This window comes from Pezoporus wallicus, unplaced genomic scaffold (assembly GCF_028554395.1).
Source record: "Pezoporus wallicus isolate ANWC-B61680 ecotype Strahan unplaced genomic scaffold, APGP_CSIRO_Pwel_v1 contig_4710, whole genome shotgun sequence".
Taxonomy (NCBI): Eukaryota; Metazoa; Chordata; class Aves; order Psittaciformes; family Psittacidae; genus Pezoporus; species Pezoporus wallicus.
This window is the reverse complement of record NW_026640647.1, coordinates 3,585,063-3,611,886: the sequence shown is the minus strand read 5'-3', so window position 1 is coordinate 3,611,886 and position 26,824 is coordinate 3,585,063. Positions and strand designations below refer to the sequence as shown.

Here is a 26,824-nt window from a genome sequence, read left to right as displayed (position 1 = left end):
TGAGGTGATCATACTCACCCATCCACCATCTTCCAGAAATGAAGGGCAGATATGAATCCATCTGCTATTGTTCAAGAGCTTGTCATTTGTCAAAAATATATCTGCTGAAGCAGGCAGGAGATGCTAATCTTGTTGAGATAGTTGGTTTCAGAGGTTCTGTGTTTATGTGCACTTGGAGGGCTGCCGGTAGGATAGTATCTCTAGACTAACAAGATGCTTCTCACAAAACAATGCTAAATGACAGTAGCCAAGATGTCCAAACCCAAAAGTCTTCTGAGACTGTAAGCAGTGGCATGCTTAGGGACTGAACTGGGATCATTTGTTGATATTAATAAAGGCTGCTGAGTGCTCAGCTTGTTTAAAAACTGTGTGTTTGCCTTACAGTGATAGGTGCCTACCTTTTTTTTTACTGAGCATGTCTGCTCTGAGAAATTCATATTATAATTGAAAAGAGTCATGTGTTGAACAAGGGGAAAAAGTGAAAAGGAGTGTGAGGAGAGTAGCTGGAGCAGATAGGAAAATCTGATGTTTGGTTCTTAGGATGTGGGAAGAAAACTGTGTGTGTCATGGCAGCCTAAAGGAAAGTGTGAAGAGGCTTCAGCTACCCTAACCCCAGGGGAGAGGGAGGGAAGTGGAGGCTTCGAAAACCCACATAAGAGTTATTTGAAGGATGTTAACTGCAGGAAAAATGGGTTTCATTTTTTTTTCAGAAAAAATACTAAGAAGATTTAGGCATTTACTTATACCTCAGAATGGCAGTTGCAGTATCCATGGCTGATACAGAAATTTGTGCTCCAGGAAATTGACTCCAAGCAATATCTGCTTTCTCGCTTCCTCCTTTACCTTGGCTTTCACCTTGAATTTTTAGAAGCCTTCCTGCCACATTCTGTTCAAAGCCTAAAGCCAAGATATTGCTGTATCAGAATATTTTTAACTCCCAAGAAGGCTGCTGAAGAAATACAGATAAAAATAAATGGCAGGAACCGAGGAAGAATCTTCCTTGAAAGGATAAAAAACGTTGCTTTTGAGGAAGGAGCTTTTCATGTGTCATGTCTGTGTGTAACCTGCATTTCCACACTACTGTGTAATGAGGCTGTTGTGCCTTTCAGGTGTGGGATCCACAACATGTTCCCTTTACACTTAGCAGCACTGAATGCTCACTCAGACTGCTGCAGGAAGTTGTTGTCATCGGGTAAGTAAATCCACAGTGTCTGTGGAGCTCCAGTAATGTGTGTGTCTGCTGCTTGTGGCCCCTTTTATACTCATTGTTGTGGATTGTTCAAATGAAAGACTTCCTGTGCTGCTGTGTTCGCCTGTGTGGTGTAATGTATGGGAGCACGCGGGGCTTTCCTAATGGCATGCTGGTACTTCCTCCTATCCTGTATTGCTCATGCCCAAAATTCTTTTCTCCTGGCAGGTTTAGAGAGTTTATATTAATTACTAGGAGGAGGGAGGAAACTGAGGACCCTTTTTCCAAACTGTAGGACTATGAGATACTGTCTTGGTTTGGGTTCTTTTCCCCCGAGGAATAATTCAGGAAGTTATCTCCTTGGTTCTGCACTGTTGTGGTTATTTGCATCTCACTGATAAGGATGTATTCTAGATACAGCTAAAGCGTGTCTCTGTATTTAGACAGAGTAGAGGAGTTAGGCTGGCCAAAGCTCTGTGAGCATGAGATGGGAAATGAATGAAAAGTGTAGTGTTGAGAGAGCAGTTCTCAGGAAACCAGAGCCCAAAGCAGAAGAAGGAGCTTGCTGACGGAAGTGTTACAAAAGAGGCATCATCAGGTGCCAAATCCCAAATTCTTTCTTTCCAGGCAAAAGCTCCCATGAATTAAAAAATCACAAGGCAGATCATACGCTTTTCCTAGGAAAAACTATAGGTGTTACTATACACCTAAAATCTCCTACAATGACTTTTTCCTCTAAACTTGAGTCCTGTAGGATAAAGCATGGAAAATAGTAATTGCATACCCATTCCATTAAACCTTGGTGTGTTTTGGCCTTGACCACTAGATCTGAAAGGAGGAGAAGCAGCTCTGGGTGACCAGATTTAATACTGCCGGGTTTATATCCTTTGGCCTTGTGCACCTTTGAATATCAACAAGTGCTCCTGGAAGCCTGTTTTCAACCTGGAAACCAAATGCAATAAAAATGGCCCCATTTCAAAATCTGAGTTTGTGGGTTTTCCTCATTTCTTCATGTTTTCTGTCTTCATGTCCTGCTGTTGCAGTCCTCTGATAAGTATCTGCCTCATAAATGCGTTTCACACTGTTTTAAATAGGGATGTGGCGAGGAGAGCTGGATGTGGAAATAGATGCTCGTCAACTTTGCAGCTCTTTTTATAGAGCTGCCAAACTGGATGGAGCAGCTGCTCGCCCGTTCCCCTGACAACCTCTTTCTGACTGTAGTTGCTTGTGTTCTGTTTCTTTCCCAACTAACTGATTTTTCTGTCTCTGCAATGTTTCTTGTGGTTTAACTAGGACAAAAGTATAGCATAGTGTCCTTGTTTAGTAATGAGCACGTGCTGTCTGCAGGCTTTGAAATAGACACCCCTGATAGTTTTGGAAGAACGTGCCTCCACGCTGCCGCTGCAGGAGGGTGAGTAGCTGCCACTGTAGCTGTTGTAAGTTATTTTGTGGCTTTATTGCGGGTTTGGTGCCAGCCAACTTGACTGTGCCATCCACAGAGGAATTTATTGTGGTGCAAGGGAAGCAAAGCAGTCTGATGTCAAATTTGGGTCACTTGAAGCTGTCTTTTGCCACTGCCCTCATGTAGGGCTTGCTTGCAAAGTAAAGGAGATGGTCTGGTTCTGTCTACTGCAGACAGCTGGGCAATTTGAAGGATGGCTTTCAGGCACAGGATAAAACTCTTTCTTTTCATGGCCTTGGGAAGACTGCCTCAGCTTTAGATGGCGGTATTGCATAATCACCCGAGTCTGTCTTTTGACCACTACCCTTGCTGAGGGCCAGCAGTCAGCAGGAAGTCACCTGCACCTGGGACAAAGTGAGTAAGGAAGAGGAGCTGTAGCTCCTGGGATGCTGCTGGTAGGGGAGTTATTCCCGGCATCCACCTTTGGACTGTGTCTTTGTCTGAAAATGCAACAGTGCCCATCATCATATTGAAACCCCGGAGTCCAAACACAGCTCATCTCCCTCTTTCCCATTTTTCAGGTGCAAATTGAAAAGATGCTAAAAGAAAATACAACAAACCAAAACAACAAAACCAACCCCAGAGCAAACAAATAACCCTCAAGCTCCACATTGAAAAGGCAAAAGACTGTTGTTCTCTCAGAGTGATGCATTCCTGATGAGTGCTGGGAGGCCAGAAGTGGCAACAAATGAAAAATGAAATGCGTCAATTTAAGTTGTAAATGTAGCATCCAGTTAATTTAAATATTTCCAATTAATTGTCAGTGGAGAGCTGTGAAGTTAACCCAGCAAAAGGACAGAGCATTTGGCAAGCATTGAGTGTTGACTCTTCTGTTGAGTACTTTATGGCTTAGTAAACAGCTGAAATGGAGCCTTGGCTAGAACCCAGCTTGGATTCTCTGTGGTTATAGCAAGCAGAAATGGTCATCCATAGCAAGCACTTGGCGGTCTTTCTGGAAGTTGGTTTTTCTTCTCAGTGAACCAAAACGAATATCACAATGTTTTTATTATTACAAAAAAAAAAGAAAATAAAATGTTTCTAGCATCCTCATGGTATTACCCTTCTTGAAACCTCTCTGACATTAACAGCGGGGGTATGACCGTTGCTCGAATGGAGATGATTATGGTATGGTTCAATAAGGCTGCACCCCAAAAGAATAAGAAAAACAACCTGAATGAAAAAGGAGAGGCTTTGTAAGAGGCAAAAGTGGCTCATGAAAATAAACCATATTTTTCCAGTGGTTTACTGCAATTGTCATCACTGACAAGTGTTTTTATTTTTAGTACATTGTGGTGAGTGTTCTGTAGCTATTTTATGCAATAGAAAATTAGAGTAGGGATGAACGTATGCCAACATATTGCATCCAGTCTTCTTTTTCTCCTGGAGCTGGAGCTATAGAAAAGGAAAGGCATTCATTTTTTTCCTGACACATGGCTGTTACTCCGATTATATTAATGGGAGTTGCATGAGTACTAGGAAAAGAACATGCTTCAAAGGCCTGCTCATCTGATTGTGAACACCAATGATTTATTGTCCCTGTGAATGACCGGGAGTCTTGGAAAGTGCTGCACTTCTTTATGTCATTTTCTGGCTTGGAGTCATATATATTTGCTTGCATTACAAAAGATGTGAGAGTTGAGCTGTTTTGTTTTCTATTAAAAATCACCTCACTTTAAAGGTGAAGAAGCAGCTATGATGTGGTGAATTCCTTCAGCAGATACAAGGGAGTCCAAGTCATCCACTTATATAAACGCAATATTGATATGACAATCACTTCAAATAGCTATGCCCCTTATTCAGCCAAGCACTTAGAGATGTGCTTAGATCTGTCAATAGTCAACGAATCATGTAAAAGAATTACCCAACGAGGAGCTCTTGTGATTAAATCTCACTAAGTAAACAGGATCTGAGCAAAGTGATTCCTGCTGACTACTTGGCTGAATGGGGGTGGAATTCGTTAAATGTCACCTCTTCATTATTGGACTGGCATTTTATGAGCTAGCAACAACTTTCTCCTAAAATTCTCTTATAAAATGCCAGTTCAGTGTGGGAAGCATTAGAGTACAGCTCCCATTGCAAACCTCCACACCAAACTCACATCACATTTACTGTGCTGTATTTGGAAAACGAATTGGTTTTCTTCTGCAAAAGGAAAATTAAAGGTTTTCTAGAAAAAAAATAATTAGCTTTTCAAAGCTTCATGTTCTATTGGATTGTATTTCACATTGCATTTGGTTCTACTTCGGTTTTGCATGGCAGATAATACAAAATAGAAGAACTTTCTCATTTTGAAGGCAGGGGGCAACACATCTGTAAACTTCTGGTTTGTTCATGTTTTGTTTTCTTTCCTTTCCTTCTCTTTCCAGTAATGTTGAATGTATAAAACTCTTGCAAAGCAGTGGAGCAGATTTTAATAAGAAGGACAAATGTGGGAGGTAAGTAAATGATGAAGCTTATTTTAAAAAGAAAAGAATCTAGGAGGCAGGGAAGAAAGACTTGCCTCAGTCTGAAAATCATATCTTCAGTGAAAAATGACGATAAAATAAAGTAGGAGTTTGGCCTTCCCTGCAGAACTCTTGCTGCCACAGTTATATGCCAGACAGACAGGTGCAGACTTCATTAAATACATAAAAGCCATCCCACCCTCTTCAGTTTTCTGGTTTAAAAATATCACGGGTTCATTTTTTTTCCTTATTGCTTCTCTCATTGCCTAAATTCTTGTGCTTGTGTGCCCAAGACAACACCTGGGTTACAATGGGAGGATTGCTGTGATTTGACATGCCTCTCTGAGGGTTTTTTTCCTCCAATGAAGTGTTGTTATGAGTGTTGCTATGCCACCTAAATAAGATGCTGTGAGGGGCACCATGCTTTGCTCTGCCTCCCAACTGGAAGAAAGTAGCATGTATGCAGAGCAACAGCAGAGGCTGTCACTGGAAATAGGCTGTTTGCAAAGCACAGGTTGATGATGTGTATCCTATTAGGCTTTGTAGGAGCATCAAAACTTCCTATTAACACAGTGTTTTGTTAAATTTCCATAACTTCATTTCATCACAGGAACACAAGACACTGATACTGACTGCTGGAAATCTGTAGCAATGCAGCAGTTAAGATTTCTTATTACCCTTGGTGGTGCATATTGGAATACGAGGTAACAAATTGCCACTTATGTTGCAGGACGCCTTTGCACTATGCAGCTGCAAATTGTCATTTCCACTGTATTGAGACACTGGTGACAACAGGAGCCAATATTAATGAAACAGATGACTGGGGACGCACCCCTTTGCACTATGCTGCTGCTTCTGACATAGACCGAAAGTAAGGAAGCCTCTTTGTATTCCTTGTTTAAAGTGTTCTGCTAAATTAGAGTCATTCTGTTCTCTTCATGATGCTATTTCACTTGAGCCAAAAAAAATGAGCCTCCTGGCAAAGGAATTTCCCTCAGATGTATGCATAGCTCCACAATGAGTTGCTCTGACTATATGCCAAATCCCCAGATGATGTGGCATTTCAGCTCAGTTACTTTTGATGTAACCCACAGTTTTGCAGCCACAGTGTCCTACTGAACTATTTCGCACCACATTTTCTGTTTTTCTCTGTCTGATTTCCTCATACGAGTGAGCTCAAGAATTTTCTATATCTGCTTTTCAAGTCCCTCAGAAGGGATGGAGCAAGAGACAGCAGAAGAGGTTTTCCTAGGCGGGCTGCAGTGACAGAAAGACATTTAGCCATTCTGACAGACTTTCTTGAAGGGATGGGGTAGAACTATCCATCAGTTTGTTTCCACTCTCAGAGCTGATAAAAAATCCTCCCCCTCACCAAACAGGTTGCTTTCAGAGATTTTAAAAAGAGAGAGGACTGGGGAATATCCTTTGACAGAATGCAGTGCTCTTCTTGTGAGGAGGGGGGAAAACAGCTGCAACGGTTAGAAATCCTGTGGTTAGTGACTGCAGTTCCTGATTTCCAGATAGTTGCATGTTTTGGCAATCTCATCCTTATAACACACTCTATAAAACAAGTTCAGTTATCCTGTTAGTTCTCTCTTAAAACTGTTAGTGGTCTATGTTTATTGTAGGTTATCCCATGTTTCTCTCTCATTTGTCTAGACTTTAAGGTTTCTTCTGTAGTGAGGTCTGGTAAAAATACATCTGGCTCATTCCCAGCAGAATGCCATCTCAAAGCCACCGAGGCTTCACAGGAAAACTCTGGCTTAACTTTACGGTAGAGGTTTGGATGCCATACCAGAGCCTTGGTAGCTTCTTCATCATTTGCTGTGATATAAAGAATGTCTTCCTTATCACCCTCAAACCTGAACAGTGCTGGAAAGAAGGCAGCAGGATCTTCAAAAGTCTGTGTTTGTCATTGCAATCAGAGTAGGCTTGTAGGAAGGCTTTCAGCACTGGCTGTTTCTAATTCTGTCTTGCTCAGGAGAGGTGTTACTTGGGATGTTGACAGTGGTGATTTGGTGTGTGGTTTTCAGCTTTTGGCTCTTTGTAGATGAAGTTCCTGCATTTAAACAAGCTCTTGGTTAACTTCAGGATATATCTACTTCCATAACTAATTAAAAACAAAAGCTTGCTTTAGTCACATCCTGAACATTGTCAGGACTATGTGTCCTTTATTTGCCCTCATAGTCCAAACCTAAATTGAATCTGATGTTGTGATGCTGTCTTCTCATTAAATTTTCCAGTTTGAGATGCTTTGGAAGAAGTCTTATTACACAGATGAAATGCCATTTGCAGCCCGTGATTTTATAGGTCAGCATATCTTTTTTTCCTGCTGAATGGCAAAAAATTCCCAAGGTCAGGCAGTCTCAGCTCAAAGAATATTCGTAATTATTTAATTTGGGATGTGGGGAGGTATGAGCAAGAGGTCTTGGTGCAGAGAATCTTTTTCTGGGATGTCACATATCTGTAGCTAACTGGAAACAACTGCAGGTAGGACTTCAGCATAGCACATGAGTGCTGTTTATGAACTTACAATGTTAATGTTCAGGGGAATTATTTTATTAATAATTAAGTTTTCTAGGAGTCAGTGGACATCAGACAGACGCTGCGTTTGCAGAACAACCCATTACTGCTAGCACCCACAGGAAGAATGTCGGATCTTGATATTACAAATGGGAAAATGCATAGTAAAGAAGGAATGCACGGTTCTACATTGTGCAAAAGCCAGTCTGGAATTTGCATGTTATATGAATTGAAATTAGCAAGCTGTCCTTCTACAAGCCCTTCAAGCTACCAATCTGTGATGACAGCAGTTTGTAAACATATTCTCTATTAGCTTTAGTGGCCAAGAAAACTTACGGCTGTAAGATCACAAATTATAGTGTTCTGTGTGCCGTCCATCCAGCTGGGAAGCAGAGATGCCAAAAGTAATCCAGGAGGGTGAGGGAATATGAAGACATGCTGAGAACACATTCTTTGAAAACTGAAGAACCTCACCAGAAGATGCACACATTGTTTCCAAGATGATTCACAGAAAGTGAAGAAGAGCCAGCAACCCAGCTAATGCAGAATCAAATAAGCCGATTCAGTATCAGTTGTTAAAGTTTCTCTAAATCCTAAATGCTAGAGAACTAGAAGCTTACTGTAGGAAGAAGCAAACTTGAGTTTGCTCAAGGTAGTCTCGAGTTCCTCTCTGCAAAGGAAACAAAATGCACAACATTGCTGTGGGAGAAACGGAAGGACTCTAGAAAGTGATGATCAAACTGTTTCTGATAGAGACCAGATTTCTTTCTTTTTTCATTCCTGGCATTGGTTTGCAGGTCAATAAACTAGCACATTGTAGTTGTCTCCATAGCTTGCAAAACTCATCAGCTGCAGACCCATGCAGTGCACTCATTTACTTTATGTAATTCTTGCTGTTGGCTGGAGGAGGTGAGCTCCTTGCAGAGGAGGTTGGGGATGGGTGGCAGACTGCATCAGAATCACTGGTATGATACTTACGAAATAAGTTGCGTTTTTCTGTCCTCTATGCTAAGAAGAAAGAATATTTTAGGTAACTCCCATGAAAATGCTGAAGAACTTGAAAGAGCCACTGAGATGAAGGAAAAAGAAGCTGCATTGTAAGTTTGGTGTCAGTAAAGCAGTTAGACCTCATTTCTGGAGAATGCCACTGCTTCGGGCTGCAGTTTTACACTCTGCTTTTGCTCATTCATTGCTCTGCTAAACACAGTGCTTGGCTTTAGTGAAGGCTAACCTGAAGGAAAAAGCTCTACACTCTTCTCTGTGCACATAATACCTAACATTTCTGTTTCTGTGCTTGTTGCTGAAATGTTGCTGCAAATGCACTGCCTCAGTAATTTCATAATTCTTTAGTATCATGCGCTGCCTTATTTTAATGCTTTCGCGCTGAGTATGTATGTTGCAAAAGGAAGGAGCCAATGGCTTCCTCGATGTATTTACTCAGATTGATGTTTTCATCTAGTTTTTATTTTAAAAATCCCTTTTTTCATATGACAGCCTTACATTCACCACAAATTACAAGCTACGGAAGACAGAACTAATAACAAAGTGGTTTCATGATGATTATAAGAAAAAGTAGCAGGAACATAAGGGATCCTTTGAAAAGCACATGATTTAGAGCAAAATACAAAACCAAACAAGAGAAGAAAATGTGTTTATGTGCATATATGCCAGGAAATTAACTCAGTTAAGTCTGTTTTTCAGCTGGCCATAGTGCATGTTTGGAGGCCAGTGGTTTGATATAACTTGAGTTGTAGCAGTTCTAGGCTGTGCCTATGATGGTACAGAGTTGTGTAGTTTTCTTTTGGCCTTTGTCATAGACAATACTTTTTGTAATCTAGAGTACCTGCAAAACTTAGGTTGAAATTGTTTTTATGAAGCTGATCCTCAAAGATGAGTGGGGTTTTTCTGTCTAAAATAATGGTGAATGTGAGGAGCTGTTGGTGAAACACAATCTGAAGTACTGCTAGAATTAACTGCCAGTTTCCAGTTAGCTGCAGTGAGGGATGAGTCTCTTAAATATTGTGAGCTCACATTTACACTAGTGAATTGTCCACAGGTGTCTGGAGTTCCTCCTACAGAATGATGCCAATCCATCCATCCAAGACAAAGAGGGGTACAACACTGTGCATTATGCTGCTGCATATGGGCACCGGCAGTGTTTGGAACTGGTGAGTGCTCAGGCAGTTTCAGAAGTCTCTTACCTGCTGATATACATGTGCCTATGCCAGTATTATGAACTTCCCTGACGGCTACTATTTGAGTTCTTTGGATATTCAGAAATCTGTAAAAACTATGTAATATAGTACAGCAAACTCAAATATATGCAGCCAGATGGATCTTAGAAACGTGTTCATCTTGATAATCCAGTCCTTGTTTAACAAGATGGTGTTTAAATGTTGTCTTTGAGTGGAGTTTATGTGTGCTCAAATTACTTTCAACTGTCATCAGCATATTCCCAGTATATGTGTATGTGCTAGCAGTAAGGGATTAAGGGATAGTTTCCAGTGCATGGCAGCGTATGTGCCTTATTTACCTGGCACATTATCCGACTTGCAAATTGAGAGTAAATAGCTTTTGTCAGCTGTGTACCTGCAATGCCTTTTTGCCCCTGGTGAAGCAATAGCAGCATTGATAAGAGTTACCATAATCAAGATTAACCTTGTACGTAATGTAACTGGGCATGGTTGTTGTTTTTTAATATCCTGGACCTGAATGATTAGAAACTGCATGTCATAAGAAGCCAAATATTTTTAGCCAAAAATTGGATTTGGGAGAGGTACAGTATGGAATTACAGAAGTTTGTCACTTATAAAAAGAAGTGTCATGAAGATAGGTGTTAACTGATCTGCTTGGTATACAGGGTGACACAAAATTATTGTGTCACATATAAATAGGCTTTAATTGCATAAAAAATTAAGAGCTCTAATTAGAGTATTGTATAGATCTGCTTTAGTAAGAACACTGTGTGCTGGTTACTGTTCTATGTTCTTTGATTCGTTCGTTCTTTGTTGAAGAGTCAAAGTTCTTAATTATTGAAAAGGAGCTGCTGTCACACCACATATACCAGCGCTGTCAGTTCCTGCCATTGCAGGAGAAATACTGCAGTTGGCCTACATCAGGGTTACAGCAGCTTGGAAACCTTGACCTGTAATTATACCCTGGGTCAGAATGTCAGGTGGGATGTTAAACCTTTTTTAGCTCCCACCTGCAAGCATGTATATTTAGGACACTTAAAATATCACTGCTCCTTTGTTGCTTGTGGCAGCAAATTTGGCCTTTCCTTGCTCAGAGCCTTCTACATGAGATGATCTCTTGTGGTTGTGCCCCGGGGGATGGAAGAGTTCTCTGCTAAACCTGCTGCCCATTTGGAACAAAAGGAAAGGTTCTTGGTATTTGAAGGGTACATATATATATTGAGTAGCCCGCTTTCTGCTGTGTACAAGTCTACACTTGTATAGCTACAGCAATCTGTATTGAAACCTTACCAATGTCTTACCACCAGGTTCTTGCATGACTTGCATGAGCAGGGACCTTCGTAAAAGCATCTTCAGTAGGGAATTCTCTTTCAGCCTTCGTATCGTGGTCCGCGTGTGCTGTGAGGCATGGAGCAGGCACAGAGCAAGGTCACCTCTCTTTTCTTTCACTTGCTGCTGTGCACATTGTCTGGCAACAGATCAGTTGCAGACAATGACCTGCTATCAAGTCCCACTGTTGCTTAGGCTTGCCAGACAAAAGGAAGAGCTGGGAATGCAGTGCCTATCAGAGGTGTTGGGTTTTAATTCTGGAGGATGAAATGCAAACTGTGGGCTAGAGACAGCTGTGCAGCAAGTGTTCTATATTTGGACAGAGAAATCCAGTGTTTTTCCATGTCAGGCTCCTGTCTTTGTGACTACAGCCGCAGTATAGAAACCCAAGGTCAAGCATAATTTCCAGAGTCATACAGCTCTTCTGTGTACACCGGTGAAAGAAAAGTGCTATGAATTTTAGCCTTTTGCATGCAAAGGAACACTGTTGCAGACTAGGGTGTCTGCCTGAAAGGTTTGTGGCGACTGGGATTTTGCCATTGGTGTTTAGAGGCTGACAGACATCTCATTTATCTCTGGAATACAAAAGCTAAATGTACCAGAAAGCATTTGTGCTCTGTCAACAGCAGGACAAGGATCCACCATCTTTGCACCCACTGTCGGAAGAATGTGATTCTGTTTTGTTTGTGTGAGCAGTTGTTCCCTAGCTCTAGTGAGCTACCAAGTCCTGAGTTTTATAACTTTCCGTCTGTTAATAGTGACTAATTGATATAGACACCACCTTTAGGCTGATCTTTGCATTGCTTGGATTCAGGATGGCAAAAGGGTCAAGACCAAAGTCTTCAGTAGCTGAAAGGTAACTGTGCTTTCGGTATGAAATGGAAATAATCCTCATACCTAAATTTATCACCTATTCCAACATGAGACTCCCAGGTGTTAAGCTAATTGTTGATTCTGCCCTCATCTGATAAAACAGTGTCATTGATAGACATCACAATCCTGTAATGCAATCAGATTGATTTTGACATAGTTGTGGTTATTCATGGCTCTTTGAAGGCTCTGTCTAAAAGCTGCAGTAAGTATTCACCTGGTGCAGATGGAAAGGAGCCTCACTGACTTGTGAGGCTGACTGGTGGCTTGATCACAGTTTGTTATGTTCTCTGTAGTGGACCTGTGACAAGGACTTTGTCATGAACCATGATCTGTATTTTTGGTAGCTATTAACCGCAGTACTTTAACTGCTCTAGTTATTCATATTTGAGTGAAGAATCCAGTAAGGCTTAATTGCTTCTAGGCATGACTTTTAAATTGATATCTGTCATAAAAGTGCTGACTTTGAAACATGAATCTGCATCACAGGAATTCTGACATGCAGAATGCTCCTAAAATATTTCCAATCCCTTCCATCCTGAAGAGGATTTTCAGGCAGGATTACTGAAATAAAAGCATTATTTTTCAGTGCCAAATTCACTGTTATTTTCCTGATTTATCCCTTGGATAAATATTATTGATAGCTCATAGATGAAAATATCTAGGAATTATCTTCCCTAGAACAAGACGGTTCTTTATGGGCATAAAGCTGTTAGAGGAAAGAGGTCATATAAAATACAAAGTTTTAATTCTGATCAAAGCTAAGGCAAAGTGGGTGAAGCAATGTTTGATTTTATGAATAGTGGTTACTAGTATTTCTCTACAGGCACAACACTGTACTTAAGCAAAATGTCAGGGAATTATTTCAGTGTCCCAGAATATGTCAAGTTTATCAAAGACATTAATTTTGCTTCCCCTCTTTTCCCTGCTTTTTTAGAAGAGGTATTTAAAATAGCTTACTTCTAAATAAATGCTCACTTAAGAAAGTCTGCAGAAGAGGATGCAGGATCCAGTGGAGTTTCTTTTGCTGAGGGATTTGATCTGTGTTTTAAGCACCACAGCTTCTCAGCGTGATGAAATAGCTACGTGTTTGAGGATAGTTTAGGAAAGGCTGGTTTATCTACCATGTAATATATATTTTCATTTTTTGACTAAAGTGTTTACTGTGAGCCCAGTACCTTGGCTGGAATTTAGCTATAACTCTTCTTGGGAAGAGGAGAGGTATTAGGAGAAATAAGCATGAAGAGTGAAAAGGTCACATCCTTTGACCCAAACAAATAAAATCTGTGTTTGTGTGTTCGACCATAGAGCTTGATGACAGACTCCTTTTTCCTGGAGGACCTTTAGGTTGCCTGGGGTATTAGTGGGGTTGTTTCACTGCAGTGAATGACGTGATGATGCTAAAAATAGAAGAGTGGAAGCAGATCCTGGAATTCTTTCTCCATCTGTAAGGAGCCATTCATGAAGGCTCAATGGTGGGCATGTGTGCTCACAAGCAACCGAAACTCCCATCTGCTTCCCTGCCTCTAAAAATAACCTCATGTTTGGTTAGCATAGCACTGACTTCTTCGTTGTTGGGTAGTCAGGGATATTGGTCCTGATGGCTAGCTGGTGCTTTAGAGCTGATCACATCACCAAGCTACTTTGAAAGCAATAAAATTATGGTGGTTTTTTTCATTGAAGTGATCTCTTATCACAAAATCCTTACTGGTGCAAACAGAGTGAAACTGAAATTGTAATTTCACACTAAAGTTCTGTCTGGAGAGCCAGTCAAGCACTTTGTGCTGGCAAAAAGTGGTTTCTGTGCAGTGTTAGGGCAAACAGAATGAAATGCCTGTCTCCTGGAATGAAACCTCTTCTCTGACTGTAAGAATCAGTGGTTATTCTTTTCTTTTACTCTGCTCTTTATTCAAACAGCAAATAAAATTCACTTTTTGGCTAATAGAAATCAAATCAGTACAGGGGCTAATTCATTAGAAGCTGGGAGGAGAGCATGGTTTCACTGACAACCATGTTCAAAAGGAAAGGCAGTTTTCAGTCTGCTTGCCTGAAGCACAGTGATTTGCACATCTGTGTGTGACAGGGGGAAGGGGCAGAGGGAGACTTCTTGCTAGCAGAAGGCTGCCTTGGCTGTGCCATGGAGGGAGAGGCTGGGTTTGAAGAGAAGGAAAACACCTTTTATGAGACTAGCTGCTACCACGGGAAAATAGTTAAACTGTGTCTTCAAAGCACTTGGTTCCTTAGCCTGGGGAGGAATTGAAATCACAGACCCCATAAATCTGATGTGGCTGCTACTAATTATATATGTCTCTTACCAGCAAGAACTTGTTCATTCATCCATCTGTGAGCAGAACAGTGGTAACTAGTGATGAGTGGATCACAAGTGTGGTTGGGATAGGTGTTAAAAAGCCTTTAGCCACGTAGGGATCTGGCTCAGATGCTTGTCCAAGTGGCAGTCCCTAAACCTCCTTCTGATGCAGATCTCTTTATTCTGGGGATACATTCTGGGTTTTCTCCTTCATAAATACCTGTCCACCCCCACGACCAACATCCTCTATCTCAAAAGGGAGTGTTTTGTCTGAAACCAGTGGTGATAGTGTTTCATGCAGTGAATGACTTTGTACCTATAAGAGCTTTTCCCGCATGGAATCTCCTTTGTTAGTGGAGAAGTGCAAAGTCATTAACTCGAGTGGTTCTAAAAAGGAAAAGAACTTAGGAACTTAATGCTTGAAAATAATTTTAATAAATCTAATTTGTCTTTTAGTCCTAGAACCCCCCGAATCACGATAGACTGATTTAATTACTTGAGTTTCAGTGTCAGTATTAGTGCCAGATATACCCACTAGTTAAACAATCAGTAGGAGCCTATATATGCTAGGTATGGTGATATATGTTAGCTTATAGCAGTGCATTTTAGCTTAGAGTTTATGTTTTGGAAACTAGATAATATTGAACCTAAGAACGTTTTCTAGACATCTAGTGCTGCTTTGTGAAGTGAATGAGTGCAGGAATTTACCATTTGCTCTGGCACCCTGCTGGCCCTTTGGCTTGTAGGGTAGGAGTATTGCCTGGCATCTTGGAGGTTTATTTCGTCTCCCTGACAGATTTGGTCTTTATTTTTTAGTTTATGTATTTATTTTCCTGGGGTGGAAAAGCAAAGCACTTCTATCTGCTGTGTTCTGACAGAGAATAACAAGGCCATTGCAGAACTGCAGGAGACATTTTTCCTTCAGTTTGGAAGAAGTCATAGACTTCTGCTGTTGCCTTAAAATACTTGTCTGTGTATCTGTGTGTGTGGTGTTTAAATGTAAATGTGTGAAGATTATCTGACTCTCAAATCTACTGAATCAAATGAAAAGGGCATTTGATGATGGCATATGGCATTGCATTAGACTGTGTAGCTCAGAAAGAGCTGTGGGCACTGGGATTTTAGAGGTGTAATCAGGCATATTTATACAAGGCAAGATGTTTGCTTGCATGAGCAGACTTTCAAAAAGAAACTGTCACTGGTTTGTTGGTATTTGAGGGTTACAAAGCAACCTAACTTCATCAGGCAAGGTCTCCCACAGTGTGTGTATTTTGTGTCTGTATTTCGTCAATTGAGTAGATTGATCGTAAGCATTCTTACTGTTTTCCTCTCTCCCCTCCTCCCTTAAGAAGTAACACAACTGGTATCTATTCACAGTGGCTGTCTGCAGTAGGCAGCAGTCTCATTGCTTCAGGAGTATTCTATAGATAGGTAGAGATGGGTGCACACAGGATCAAGTCTTGGTTTAGGGTTCTGTTCGTGCAGTGCTTGTAATGCAGTTTATTGTACAGGAAAAACAAATCAATGCAAAAAAAAAACAACAAACCCTAGAAACACTTGCAGATTACCATTATTCTTAAATACTTCTGTCTTTAATTGTTCTAATTGACATTTTTAATTAGATTGGAAGCAAAACTCCATTGGATATAGTGAGTAAATGAAAAATGATTGCATGTTGTGTATTTTCATTTTTCTTTGAACTTCTTAGTATTTCACAATCCTTGCATTCACTCTGATAAAGCCTGAGGAAGAAGAATCACAACTCTTAACTAGCATGCCGTGTACTTCAAGCAACTGCATGTGTGCTGCTCCTACTTCTGTTGGAATTCCTTCTTGCTGTTGCTTACAGGCTTAAGCTTTGCTAGAAAGTCTGTTGCTTTTCCTCAGTCAGTCTTAGGAGTGTGAGTCAAGTGCACGTACCTGAGTGGCATGACACTTGTCTGGATGTTAAAGTAAACTGCATTTGGCGATGTGAAATGGAACCAACACTTGTGTGTTTTCTGGAAGTCTGTGGCCAGTTTCAAAGTGGCTCAGAGAAGAGATGTAAATGACACGTCTTCAAGTGAGTCTAAATTTAAAAAGCACTTGTATGTAGAGGCACAAATGAGAGGAGAGTAGCAGAAATACCATTTACAGGCACATTTTAAGAATTGGCTGTCACTGTATTTCACCAGTGCCCAAATTTTCTATCTGAAGAGGAAATTTCTTAAGGGTAATAATTTCTCAAAAGCCTTCCTTTATCTTTTACACAACTGTATGAGAAGTTACAAAAGCTCCAATGGAGGGTCCTTAAACCAACATATGAGGCTTTGCAGAACCTCAGAGGTAGACTTTCTGGCCAGAAATACACATGATTTGAGTGTAAAAGTTCCAGGTTCAAATCTCTGCTCTGACTGACAAAGAAATTGGACTTGTACATCCCAGGAAGTGACCATCACATTATGCTGGCTGGTACTGGGTAGGATCTCTTGCTCTCATTTGGAGCTGTCGTGCTTTTTGTAAATACTCATTGGGTGAGAATCTCCTGTATAACCCACTGAGTATGGCATTTATATGGCTTTATATGAAATGATTTTGTATGAATTGAAAGAGCTCCAACAGAAGATTAGTGTCCTGCGAGAGAGCAGCCAGTGGCCTGGAGGTCTGCTGGAATTTGGGGGTTTAGATACGTTTAAAGACTCAAACAGTGTTCTATTACATGGCAGGTAAGTGTCCTGTTTGCATTGGGTATTTATACTTTGTACTGGAAGAGTTGCATGGAACAACTAATAGATTTCTTCAGACACAGTGAAACTTCTGTTGCTTATGTTAACTTCACCCATAATCTACACACATGAGTGAAATTGATGTAAACACTGATTAATCTGATTTTTAAAGCCTGATTTTAGGAAAACATATCAGACACTGGGTGAAGGATGTGAACTGGTGTTAACCTCATCAAATTAAAGTAGTGTGATCATTGGTATTTACAAATACGGGAGAGAGCTTATAGGATTGCTTGTCCCCACGATGATATGTTTGTACCACTCACCTTTGAATTATTCAGTCAAGACTAATTCTGAGATTTAAAACTGTGCTTCCCTGGTATAAAGTACCCCAGAGGTTAATTCTGTTACTGTTTTCTGTCTCATTTGAAACAACTGATGAGAATCTTCAGTCTTGTGCTTGCTACATGCTGGAAAAGCCTTTATTTAAAAGAAGCTGCTGCTGGTATGTTTTTCCCCAGTAGAGACAATGATCTGTGGCAATTTGTTAAGGAAGATGAGATTCAAAGTGACACCCTGCCTGATGTATTTGTGTTCAGTTCTGAAAGGGACATTAAAAATGGTTACAAATCCCCACTTCTGCATGACCTTGTGATAAGCTACATTGCTATGCAATTATTGCAGATGAGCAATGCCCAACTACTTCTTTTTTCTTAATTGCCTTTTGATCAGCTCTTTGCATGTGTGAAAATCTCTGAATGCTGTTTGCTTAATGACCTTTCAGAGTAAAGGCCACTTATAGGTTAAGCACATGTAATCTAGTGTTTTGCCATTTTACGATGAGTATTAATAGCACCAGAGAATTTCATTAACAGTGCAGAAGTATGGAATGTAGAAATTATTGCCTTACTAACATGGTAAAACACTCATTTTTGTTTCAGTGGTAGTTAGATCAAACCTTTGACATAACTACCAGCAGTGCACTTAAATGGCTGTGCCTTAGAATGTGGCTGCACGATGGCTTGTACAGAATCACATGTTGTGTCCTCTCTGAGGATTTCAGATAGCACCCAGTGTTGGTGTCTGTGGTTTGAAGTATCCTGACTCATTAACTGTCATATGAGTAAAAAAAAATGGTGGGAGGTGGTGAGGAAGCACACACCATATCCTGTTATATGATCCTTTATTGTAGCTGTAGAATAAAAGCAAGCAACAAATCCTCTTATGACTGTAAATACCCTTACTGTGCAAATACAGTTGTGAGAGCTGTAAAAGTTATTGATCTTCATGCAGAGCTGGGGGAGAGAAGACAGATCATAATAGCAGCCTTGTAGTGCTATTAGTTTGTAACAATAGCAGTGAGTAATTGACGTGTTTTATCTTAACTTTGTCTGCATCTCACTCCCAAAGCATTCAAGCTCCTGTTTCTGAGTGTGAGGAAGATTTTACAGAATAATTACATACAGCATTAAATAGCACTGTTATGGGAAGTGAAGGGGGCATGCTGGGAATTTCCCAGAAGCAGAGAGGAAGAGTATCCTTACCCTTTAAAAGGTTATAACCTAGTGAGAAGGAGGAGTGCCCACCAATTTCACTTGCAGTGCCTCTGCACAATTCTAACATCTGCTTAAAATCTGCGGGCAACCAATATGTAGAAATGTAATCAGCTAAAAGACACAATGTGTGGCACCAGAACTTACTAGTGAGAGATGCTGGGACATTCTTCAGTCAGCCACCAGTAACCATAAACTGTTAGGAATTCATGCTTATTTGCTTGTCTTCACTGAGATGCATTGGCCAGCTTCTAGCCAGCAGATGCGTATTGCAGCATAGCAGACACGCTTGGTTTGCTCTGCAGGGTCTGTGGATTTGAGCTTCCATGGGCTGTCAGGGCAAATGGTTTTGAGCAATAAATTCACCTTTGTAAAAACAGATGCAACTGTGGATAGCTTCTTACTTTAAGATGGAAGCGCTATGGAGCTAGAGCCCCCCCCCCAAGGATACACTGTTCTATGTGTTCTTATAACAAGTATATTTAATGAGCTGTAAACACATTCTTAAAATCATAGAAACACTTATGAAACTGGAGAACTGCTTGGTAACTTGGACCTGGTACATTTTGTCTCTTTGCGCATGATGTTTATGCTTCAGATGTCTTAGTTCTGATCATTATGAAGCAGTGCTTGATAAGGCATAATGAAAAATTATGAGTGCTGTGTCTTTAATCTTCCTTCTCTTACTCTCCTTTATAATTTCCCTTCCTGTGCTGCACGGCTGTATATCTGAGAGCTACTGGCTTTACCATGAAATTCTTGTTTACGCTTGACTTTCTGATGGAGACATTCAGCCTTATGAGTAATAAGCTCATTAAGCCTCGTCTGCATCAGCCTAAACTGCTTTAACTCTAAGCCATGGAGATGCCTTTTGTGAGGGACTCTCTAATCCCACAATTTGTTCTTTTAGAGCCTTAATTTTGTCAATTTTGTGTGTGGTTTTTTTCATCTGTTCAAAAGGCAATTACGTACCTTGTTCCAGGAGACTTTTGGAGCCTTCTGACAGGTTTAGGGAAGTATTCCTTTGGTAAGATTTTGATCCTGGAATTTCAGCAGATGATGATAAATGCAATTAACAGTGATTAAATTAGATTGCTGTGCTGGCCTTATGGACTTGGAGGAAAGGCCAGGATTAGGCAGGCAAAGGAACAGGCTCAGTGCTTGGGTTTGTTCGGTGGGATTTTGTTCTAGTTTGTTTACTCACTAGAGAAAATCAGAGCTGGCCACTGCTCCATCCTGTTTATAGCTATCTTATATAAGAGAAGAACAACATTTTAAACTGGAGGTGGCTCCACATGGTAAGACCAAATGTGTTTCCTAACTCTGCCCCAAACCTACTGGAAAAAAGAGTGTGGGTCTTGGTTTCTTGGTTTTGTTTTGCCTTTTTTTCCCTTTAGCTGCAGGGAGTGTTAAAATTCATATTACCTCTTAATGCACACACCCACTTGCTTATGAGTGCTATTTGCATCAGCACGCATTTCTTTCCCAGTCCTGACATTTTACAAGGCACAAAATACATAAAGAAGTGAAATTACTGCTTAATTTTCTGTTTTTTTTTTCCATAGGATTTGAATTAGTCCTTATTTCTGACACTTTATGCATTATTAATGCTAGCTTGTATTCCAGTTTGATTTTTGGGTAAATTAATCCTTGATATAGGTCTATTAAAGACTTAATTTGTTATACCAATAGTTCAGGTATACATCAGAGATTAGGATACGCCATCATCTTGCAGTGTAGGCAAACCTACCATAGGCTTTCACTGGTCTCTTTGGAGAGTCTTCCATGTTGTCATACCCTCGAATTGACCAGATTGTCACAAAAACTTCCCTTCCTCTGCTTCAGTCTTTCCATGAATTCCTTGCTCTGTCAAACAAGTCCAAAACAAAAAATCAAAGCTTGTGGGAAAAATTGACTTGTAACCTTCTAAACATGACAATGCAGTTCTAGTTGCCTGACAAGATTTGCTTTCCTTTTTACAGTCTCCCATTACTATTTTACTGTGAAATGCTCATTTCCAGTCACAAAGGTATTTGAAGACTAACTCTTTGAGTAGTTATTAACTAAAAGGCCACGCACCTGAGCAGTGCTGCTCTGCAAATGTTGAATTGTCAATACTGTGTGTGATTTTCTTTGCAGCCTCAATTGGGTAAGTTGTCAGGGTTCATGTGCTGTTGTGAAGTGGTACTGATCCATAGTTCCTCCTTCTAGATGGATAGAAATTCAGTACTTTGGGACCCCTGAAATTAAGAGGAACATACGAAAGTGCGATGCATGTTATAGATGATTGTAAGAGTTCAGGGATGTGTTGTGTTTTGTAAGGCAGGTTCTACTTTGCTAAGTTATAAAAATGACTGAATGACTCACAGCACAGTTATAATTATTCCCTAATGCTAATTATGCATCAGAATTATCCTAAACACTGTATCAAACATGGCTTGCATCTGCACTACCTGCATAACCATGAAACTGCGTGTTCCCCAATATAAGCTTGCTGAGGGCCCTACTCCACTCATCAGGCCTTTTGAGGGTTCCTTTCTCACCTCAGCAGGCTCAGTGATTTCAGGAAGACTAATGAATATGTGTAAGGATGTTCATGACCAGTTTTATACTTTACTCTGTGGGGAACAACTTGAAAAACACCTCACAGCAAAGGTAGTGAAGTATTTATTCCTCAGAGTCCTTCAATGCTCAGTGCAGACATCTGGGGACAAAAATGTACCTTTGTCTGCTGGTGTATAGCCAAAAGAACTCATTCTGCCTTGTGTGAAGATGTTTTGAGACTGTCATTCTTCTTTTTCCCCCAGCTTCTGGAAAAAACCAACTTGTTTGAGGAATCCGATTCTGCAGCTACAAAAAGCCCTTTGCATTTAGCTGTAAGTATGGGACTTGGGTAAAGTGTTTGATCAGCATCTGCTAGAATAATTCCTTAATCTCTGTCTTTGAAGCAAGTTTAATCATAGACTTGTTTTGAAGCTGGGAAAGGATGTAGGTTTAGACGTAACAAACACAGGTTGTGGACTGGAATCGTTAATTATGTTTTCGGCAGTTGAAGCTCTTGGTTTGGTTCTTACTGATTGTGATACCCGGGTAAGAAGAAGACACAGACACTGAAGTGAAACTGAATGGAAGATTGCAACTTTTATTTATAAGTAGTTTATAAAGTTGGGGCCGGAGGTTGAGCCTGTGGTTCTGATCATGGATCTGATGTTCTGGAGATGAGTACAAAACGCTGTCTGGTACACAGCCAGGTGCAGGGGGAAGCATGCTTAAACCCCCAGCAGTGCCCTGGGAGTGTGCCACAGGTGACGGTGCATGATAGTGGTGATGGCTGAGTGAATGACTGCACAAGACAAACAGGAAGAAAAAGCCAGTTTTATTGTCCTTTCAAGGAGAGGAAGGGCTGTACAGTCTGCGTGGCACCTTCAAGATAGATACCTCACATTGTGTCGAAGACCAGGTCATTGCAAGTTGTTTACTGAGGACAATTGTACTGAAGAAGAAAAGCTGACAACTGTGTCAGAGTATTTACTGAGATATGGGTTTCCTGTGCCCTGATCTCCTTTTGCTTTTCTTCTACTTTCACCTTTGCTTTCCTTAAGTAGCTGTCTTGGTCTGACAGTGAAATGACTTTTTGCTCCCTGCACTGTCCTGTTCTTTTGAACTTTTGGCAATGGTCAGTAGCAGCAAGCTGCTGCCACCACTACTTACCCTTGAAATTCAGTGTCTCTGTGTTTCTCCATGTTTGCATTTCTCTTCTGTTTCATTAATTTCTTTATATAATTTTATATAATACTTATTTATATAATTATTTCTTTATATAACTCTGGTAATACTAATTATGCATTCATGTATAAATGAAAGAGGATGTTCTCTGTGAGTCTGTCAGTAATGAAAGCAGGGCAGTCCCTGCAAAGCTGAATGAAGCATTTCCAGTTTCTGGGGCTATCCACTGGGTTTCTACAATGTCACCTGTGTTCATGCTGTTGGCCCAAATGAGGCTGTAGGTCTGGAAGTGCATCTACTTGTCCACTGTACCTGTTCTAGCAAATGATCCTACTGGCAGAAGTAATCCATGAAGCATCAGCTATAAACAGCAGGTCAAGTTTGTGTTTGTATTTGCACAAAAATATGGATTGAGAATTGCTTTTGTCCAGCTGGAGACCAGCAGCTATGTTGAAGTTAGCACACAGTTAGGTGATGATCCATGCAACCTCTGCCCAGCATCACTCTAGTGAATGTGACTTTCAGAGCAAACATTTGCCTGACAGATACTGTAGAATGTGGAAAATGAACTGTTGGTTCACCAGTGCCTAGTTGGCAAATTGTTGCCTGAAGTTCCTCACGTTGGGTTGTATTAGAAGGTTAGAGCACTTTCCTTCCCTAAACACAAGGAATTACTTAAGTTTCTTGGCTGTAATCCTTTCAAGTCAAAGAGAGAGTCATAAGGAATTGAGAAAACTGTAATTTCTGCTGTGTTCAGGAGGCTGTGACAATGATGGATTTTATTCTCATTTTACATGAAAGTTCTTCAAAGACAAGAGTTGTGTTCTTTACGTGACACATTTCATATTTCTAGGCCTATAATGGTCATCATCAAGCCTTGGAGGTACTTCTCCAATCTCTAGTAGATCTGGATATTAAGGATGAGAAGGGACGCACCGCTTTGGACCTGGCTGCATTTAGGGGACATGCAGAGTGTGTGGAAGCTCTCATCAGCCAGGGTGCTTCTGTCATTGTAAAAGACAATGTCACCAAAAGGACCCCTCTCCACGCCTCAGGTGAGTATGATCTTATGTTACACTTGTGGTATAAACCCTACAACACAGAAGCAGTTACCTTTACCTACCTACTATTCCTACGCACATTTCTTCTAAACACAAGAAGGAGATTTTGACATGTACTGAGGACTGCTGCTTGTTTGCTGGAGGGGGTCCTACATTTAACCTTTTATCTTTCATTTCCTTGTTTTCTTCTTCCCTGTCGCTGAGGTTCAGTCCCCGCTCACACAGCATCCTGTATTTTTCCACACCACTACTGCTCTGCCCTTACATGCTTGCCTCTGCTTTACTTCACCCCTCTATTACCTTTAAGATGTGTGATGTTTCTCCTGTGACACCTTCTTTTAATGGTTCCTTGGCCACAAAATCAGGGGAAGAGAGAACGCTTGCCTCACTGCTTCTCCTGGGGAAGAAAGGTTGAAAGTACAGGTAGGCTCTGACTGGTGATAAAATTATCCTGGTGTCCAAAGCTTTCATCCTTTTGCAGAGGCAACATAACAGAAATAAGCTCCCTTTCAGGCATTATCCTCCTCCTGAGCTAGCTTGTGAACTTGCTCTTGCTGGGAGTCTGTTCCACTCCTTGTGTGTTGAGTGTTAATAATGCAACATGCCTGATTAACTGCAGAATGTGGAATTTGCCATTTATTTAAAGGTTATTATTTAATAGGTACCTGACAGGTAAATACGCAGGGGTGCCAAAGGGAACCTTGCTCCTCTGGCTGTTCATCGAGGGGCTCAGTGCAGCATAGCAGTGACCTCTAGTGGGAAGTAACATTAATACTTCATTGGACCACATTTTCAGGGCAAATTAATTTGCCAGTTAAGACAGGCTTGTCTTTCTTCTTTCTGTTTATCTTTTAGTCTTGTTTGTATTAAAATACATATACACAGAATCATAGAATCACAGAAGGGTTTGGGTTGGAAGGGACCTTAAAGCTCATCCAGTCCCAACCTCCTGCCACAGGCAGGGCCACCTTCCACTAGACCAGGTTGCTCCAAGCCCCGTCCAGCCTGGCCTTGAACACTACCAGGGATGGGTCATGATGATGAACAGTGTGGCTTTGTCTGGTACATTATCTCTATAGCAGTGGTTCTGAATTGTTTAGACATCTGGTTACAGTGACATAGGTTTCTTGTCACAGCTGAGTTGGGAGGGTTCTGTAATACTGAGAAAAGTAAATGGTACCAAAGTTACTTGTTGCCGCTAGGTTTTTTAGCAGCTCTGACTTAAAATATAACTTTGTTGAAAAAATCTTTTGAATAAGATTCAGTAGATTTGTTCAACAGAAGGTGTTATTTTAATACGCACATTTCTTACCTTCATGCAAATTCCGATTGCGGGTTGTTTTTTTCCTATCTTTATTTTTTAATTGCCTGCATCACTGTCCTATGAGCGCCTTCCATGTATAAGCAGTAGGAAGATGCACCATAGACTTTTCTGGTCTGTGATAATTTTTCTCCTCGGATTAAAAACAACCCAGGGACAGAAGGAAAATGTTCTTGAAATGTGCAGTGAAGCAAATTAAGTTAGGTGGGTAACAAAACAAAAGGCAAGGAAATTCTGCTCATGGGAATGATAGACGGATAAGGGACCATGTGCCTTAAGCAGAAGGAAAAACACTGCACAGGCAAGTTGAATGAACTCTTAGCAAAGGAAATTTGTCATTAATTTGGAGGTCTTCAAATGTGAGATAAGTGCACTTTGGGTTAATATCCATTAAGTTGTAATTTTAGAAGCTTCCATTCAAGAGCTATGCAGAGTTCTGTGGAAATTAACTCTGAAGCAAAGCTCCTATCGCCAGCTACTCCATAAGCCACTTGCAGCTGATGGGTTTTATTAGGCCATTTCACAGCACTACGTTGTGTTTAGGAACAAAGAGTGATACCACCAGCTGGACCCTGCATGCTGCCACTACAGCTTTCAGTGGCTTTAATTTGCAGTGCAAGAGGTAAATTGGGATGTTTTGAGACCTCAAAGGGCGTTCCTGTGGAATAAATACCTTGCATATTTGCACACACGAAAATGAGTATCAGTGCAATGCAGTGCACTGGGAAGAGCCAAGGTGGCAAGCGTGCCTGTCCCCTGCATTCCTTCTAATTAAACAACGCAATGGCAGTTATGGCAGCCTGAGGTGGTGGATTGGATTACAGGATTCTGCAGAGCTCCATTCAGTGAGGGGATTTGTAACCTCAGTAGAGAAATCACCTAATGAAGTAGTTCTTTTTTCTGCCTAGCCCCCTGAGGACACAGACTGCCTCTGACCTCATCATACAGAGAATTTCCTTAGCCTAAATTATATGTTCCCTGTGTAATTTTATTACCACCAGTCTTTCCTCTGGCTAGCTTGGGGAATCCATTGCAAATGTTCCCCTAGGGTTAGTGTTGTAGCTCTGTTGGTCAAACTAATGTTCCCTGCAGGGTCTGTAATGCTTTGCAGTCACTGGGTCAGCTCCTGAGAGTTTCTGAGAGAGTCTGTTCTAAAGTTAATTTATCAAACCCCTTGTCAGACATTGGTGTGAACAAGTTATGATTTCTCTTCCTCCCACTAGGAGAAAGAACAGATCTCTTTTATCCCCTAAGCCAGTGACTCATCAGCCCTGCAGAACTGTTTACATGTTATGTATATGGCATCACTTAGTGGTAAATAGCTAAAAATGTCCTTTATTTGTCTGGTGAGAGCAACTAAGATTGTTTTTGGATGAGTTATTTAAATGTGATGTGACAGAGGTGGTGTCCAAGGGTTCTGCCTCAGCCCACGGGGTGTAGGCAGTGTGAATGCATGACTTGCTGTAATAAGAACACAATCTATAGCTACTGAGTACAGGAATTACTGGTTTTCAAAGAAGAAAATACCGATTTCTTCCGCCCATAAAAGGCTGAAGCCTTTAAGCCAGCTGACACACAGATGGGCTTCCTGTGTCAAGCCCTGCAGAACGTAGTAACTCAGAGCCGTGGGTTACATTTTAAAATGAAAATTCTATTTTTGAGATAGCTGTGGCTTCCAATGGCTTAAATGAGATGGAAAAACACAAAGAGTGTGCTGTGTGATGTGCTGTTACAAATATGACATGTGTATGGTTGGTCATTCTGTGCGGATGCTTCGGTTTTCCTAGCAGCGCTGAAGAACTTGCTTGTACAGTGCACACAAGAAGCAAGAGCTTTCACCATGTACTTCCTGCTGTGGTCCCAAAAAGCCTTGTCTGCCTGCTCAGTCTGTGGGATTCTGAAATGCTGTCTGGTTTAGTAGAATCTTCTCGGTACTGAAAATCACAATCTCTGCTTTACTCATGTGGAATTTTTGTATGTAAGGGAATTAATCCTTATCTTACTGAGGTCAGGGAAATAACAGCTCACCATTTCACATGCACAAGTTACATGACAATTGTGTGAATATTAGTTTCTTACACTGTGGAATATTTTGTTTATAAGAAAATTTCTTATCCATAAACATTCCAATAGAAAAA

General features: G+C 40.8%; 1 protein-coding gene across 12 annotated transcripts in view; it reads left to right on the top strand.

The window, feature by feature from the left end:
• The window catches only part of ANKRD44 (ankyrin repeat domain 44), a 140,659-nt gene that overhangs the window by 100,447 nt on the left and 13,388 nt on the right, over positions 1-26,824 (top strand). For 5 of the 12 annotated variants that reach the window (XM_057419934.1, XM_057419944.1, XM_057419938.1 and 2 more), the window contains exons 11-19: positions 1,110-1,192; positions 2,483-2,600; positions 5,018-5,086; positions 5,826-5,966; positions 8,632-8,715; positions 9,675-9,786; positions 15,943-15,969; positions 21,386-21,454; positions 23,158-23,359. In XM_057419934.1, coding sequence (XP_057275917.1) covers positions 1,110-1,192; positions 2,483-2,600; positions 5,018-5,086; positions 5,826-5,966; positions 8,632-8,715; positions 9,675-9,786; positions 15,943-15,969; positions 21,386-21,454; positions 23,158-23,359 — 905 coding nt within the window. The remainder of the gene's footprint in view (positions 1-1,109; positions 1,193-2,482; positions 2,601-5,017; positions 5,087-5,825; positions 5,967-8,631; positions 8,716-9,674; positions 9,787-15,942; positions 15,970-21,385; positions 21,455-23,157; positions 23,360-26,824) is intronic. The other 7 variants (XM_057419943.1, XM_057419936.1, XM_057419942.1 and 4 more) reach the window with 5 other exon arrangements.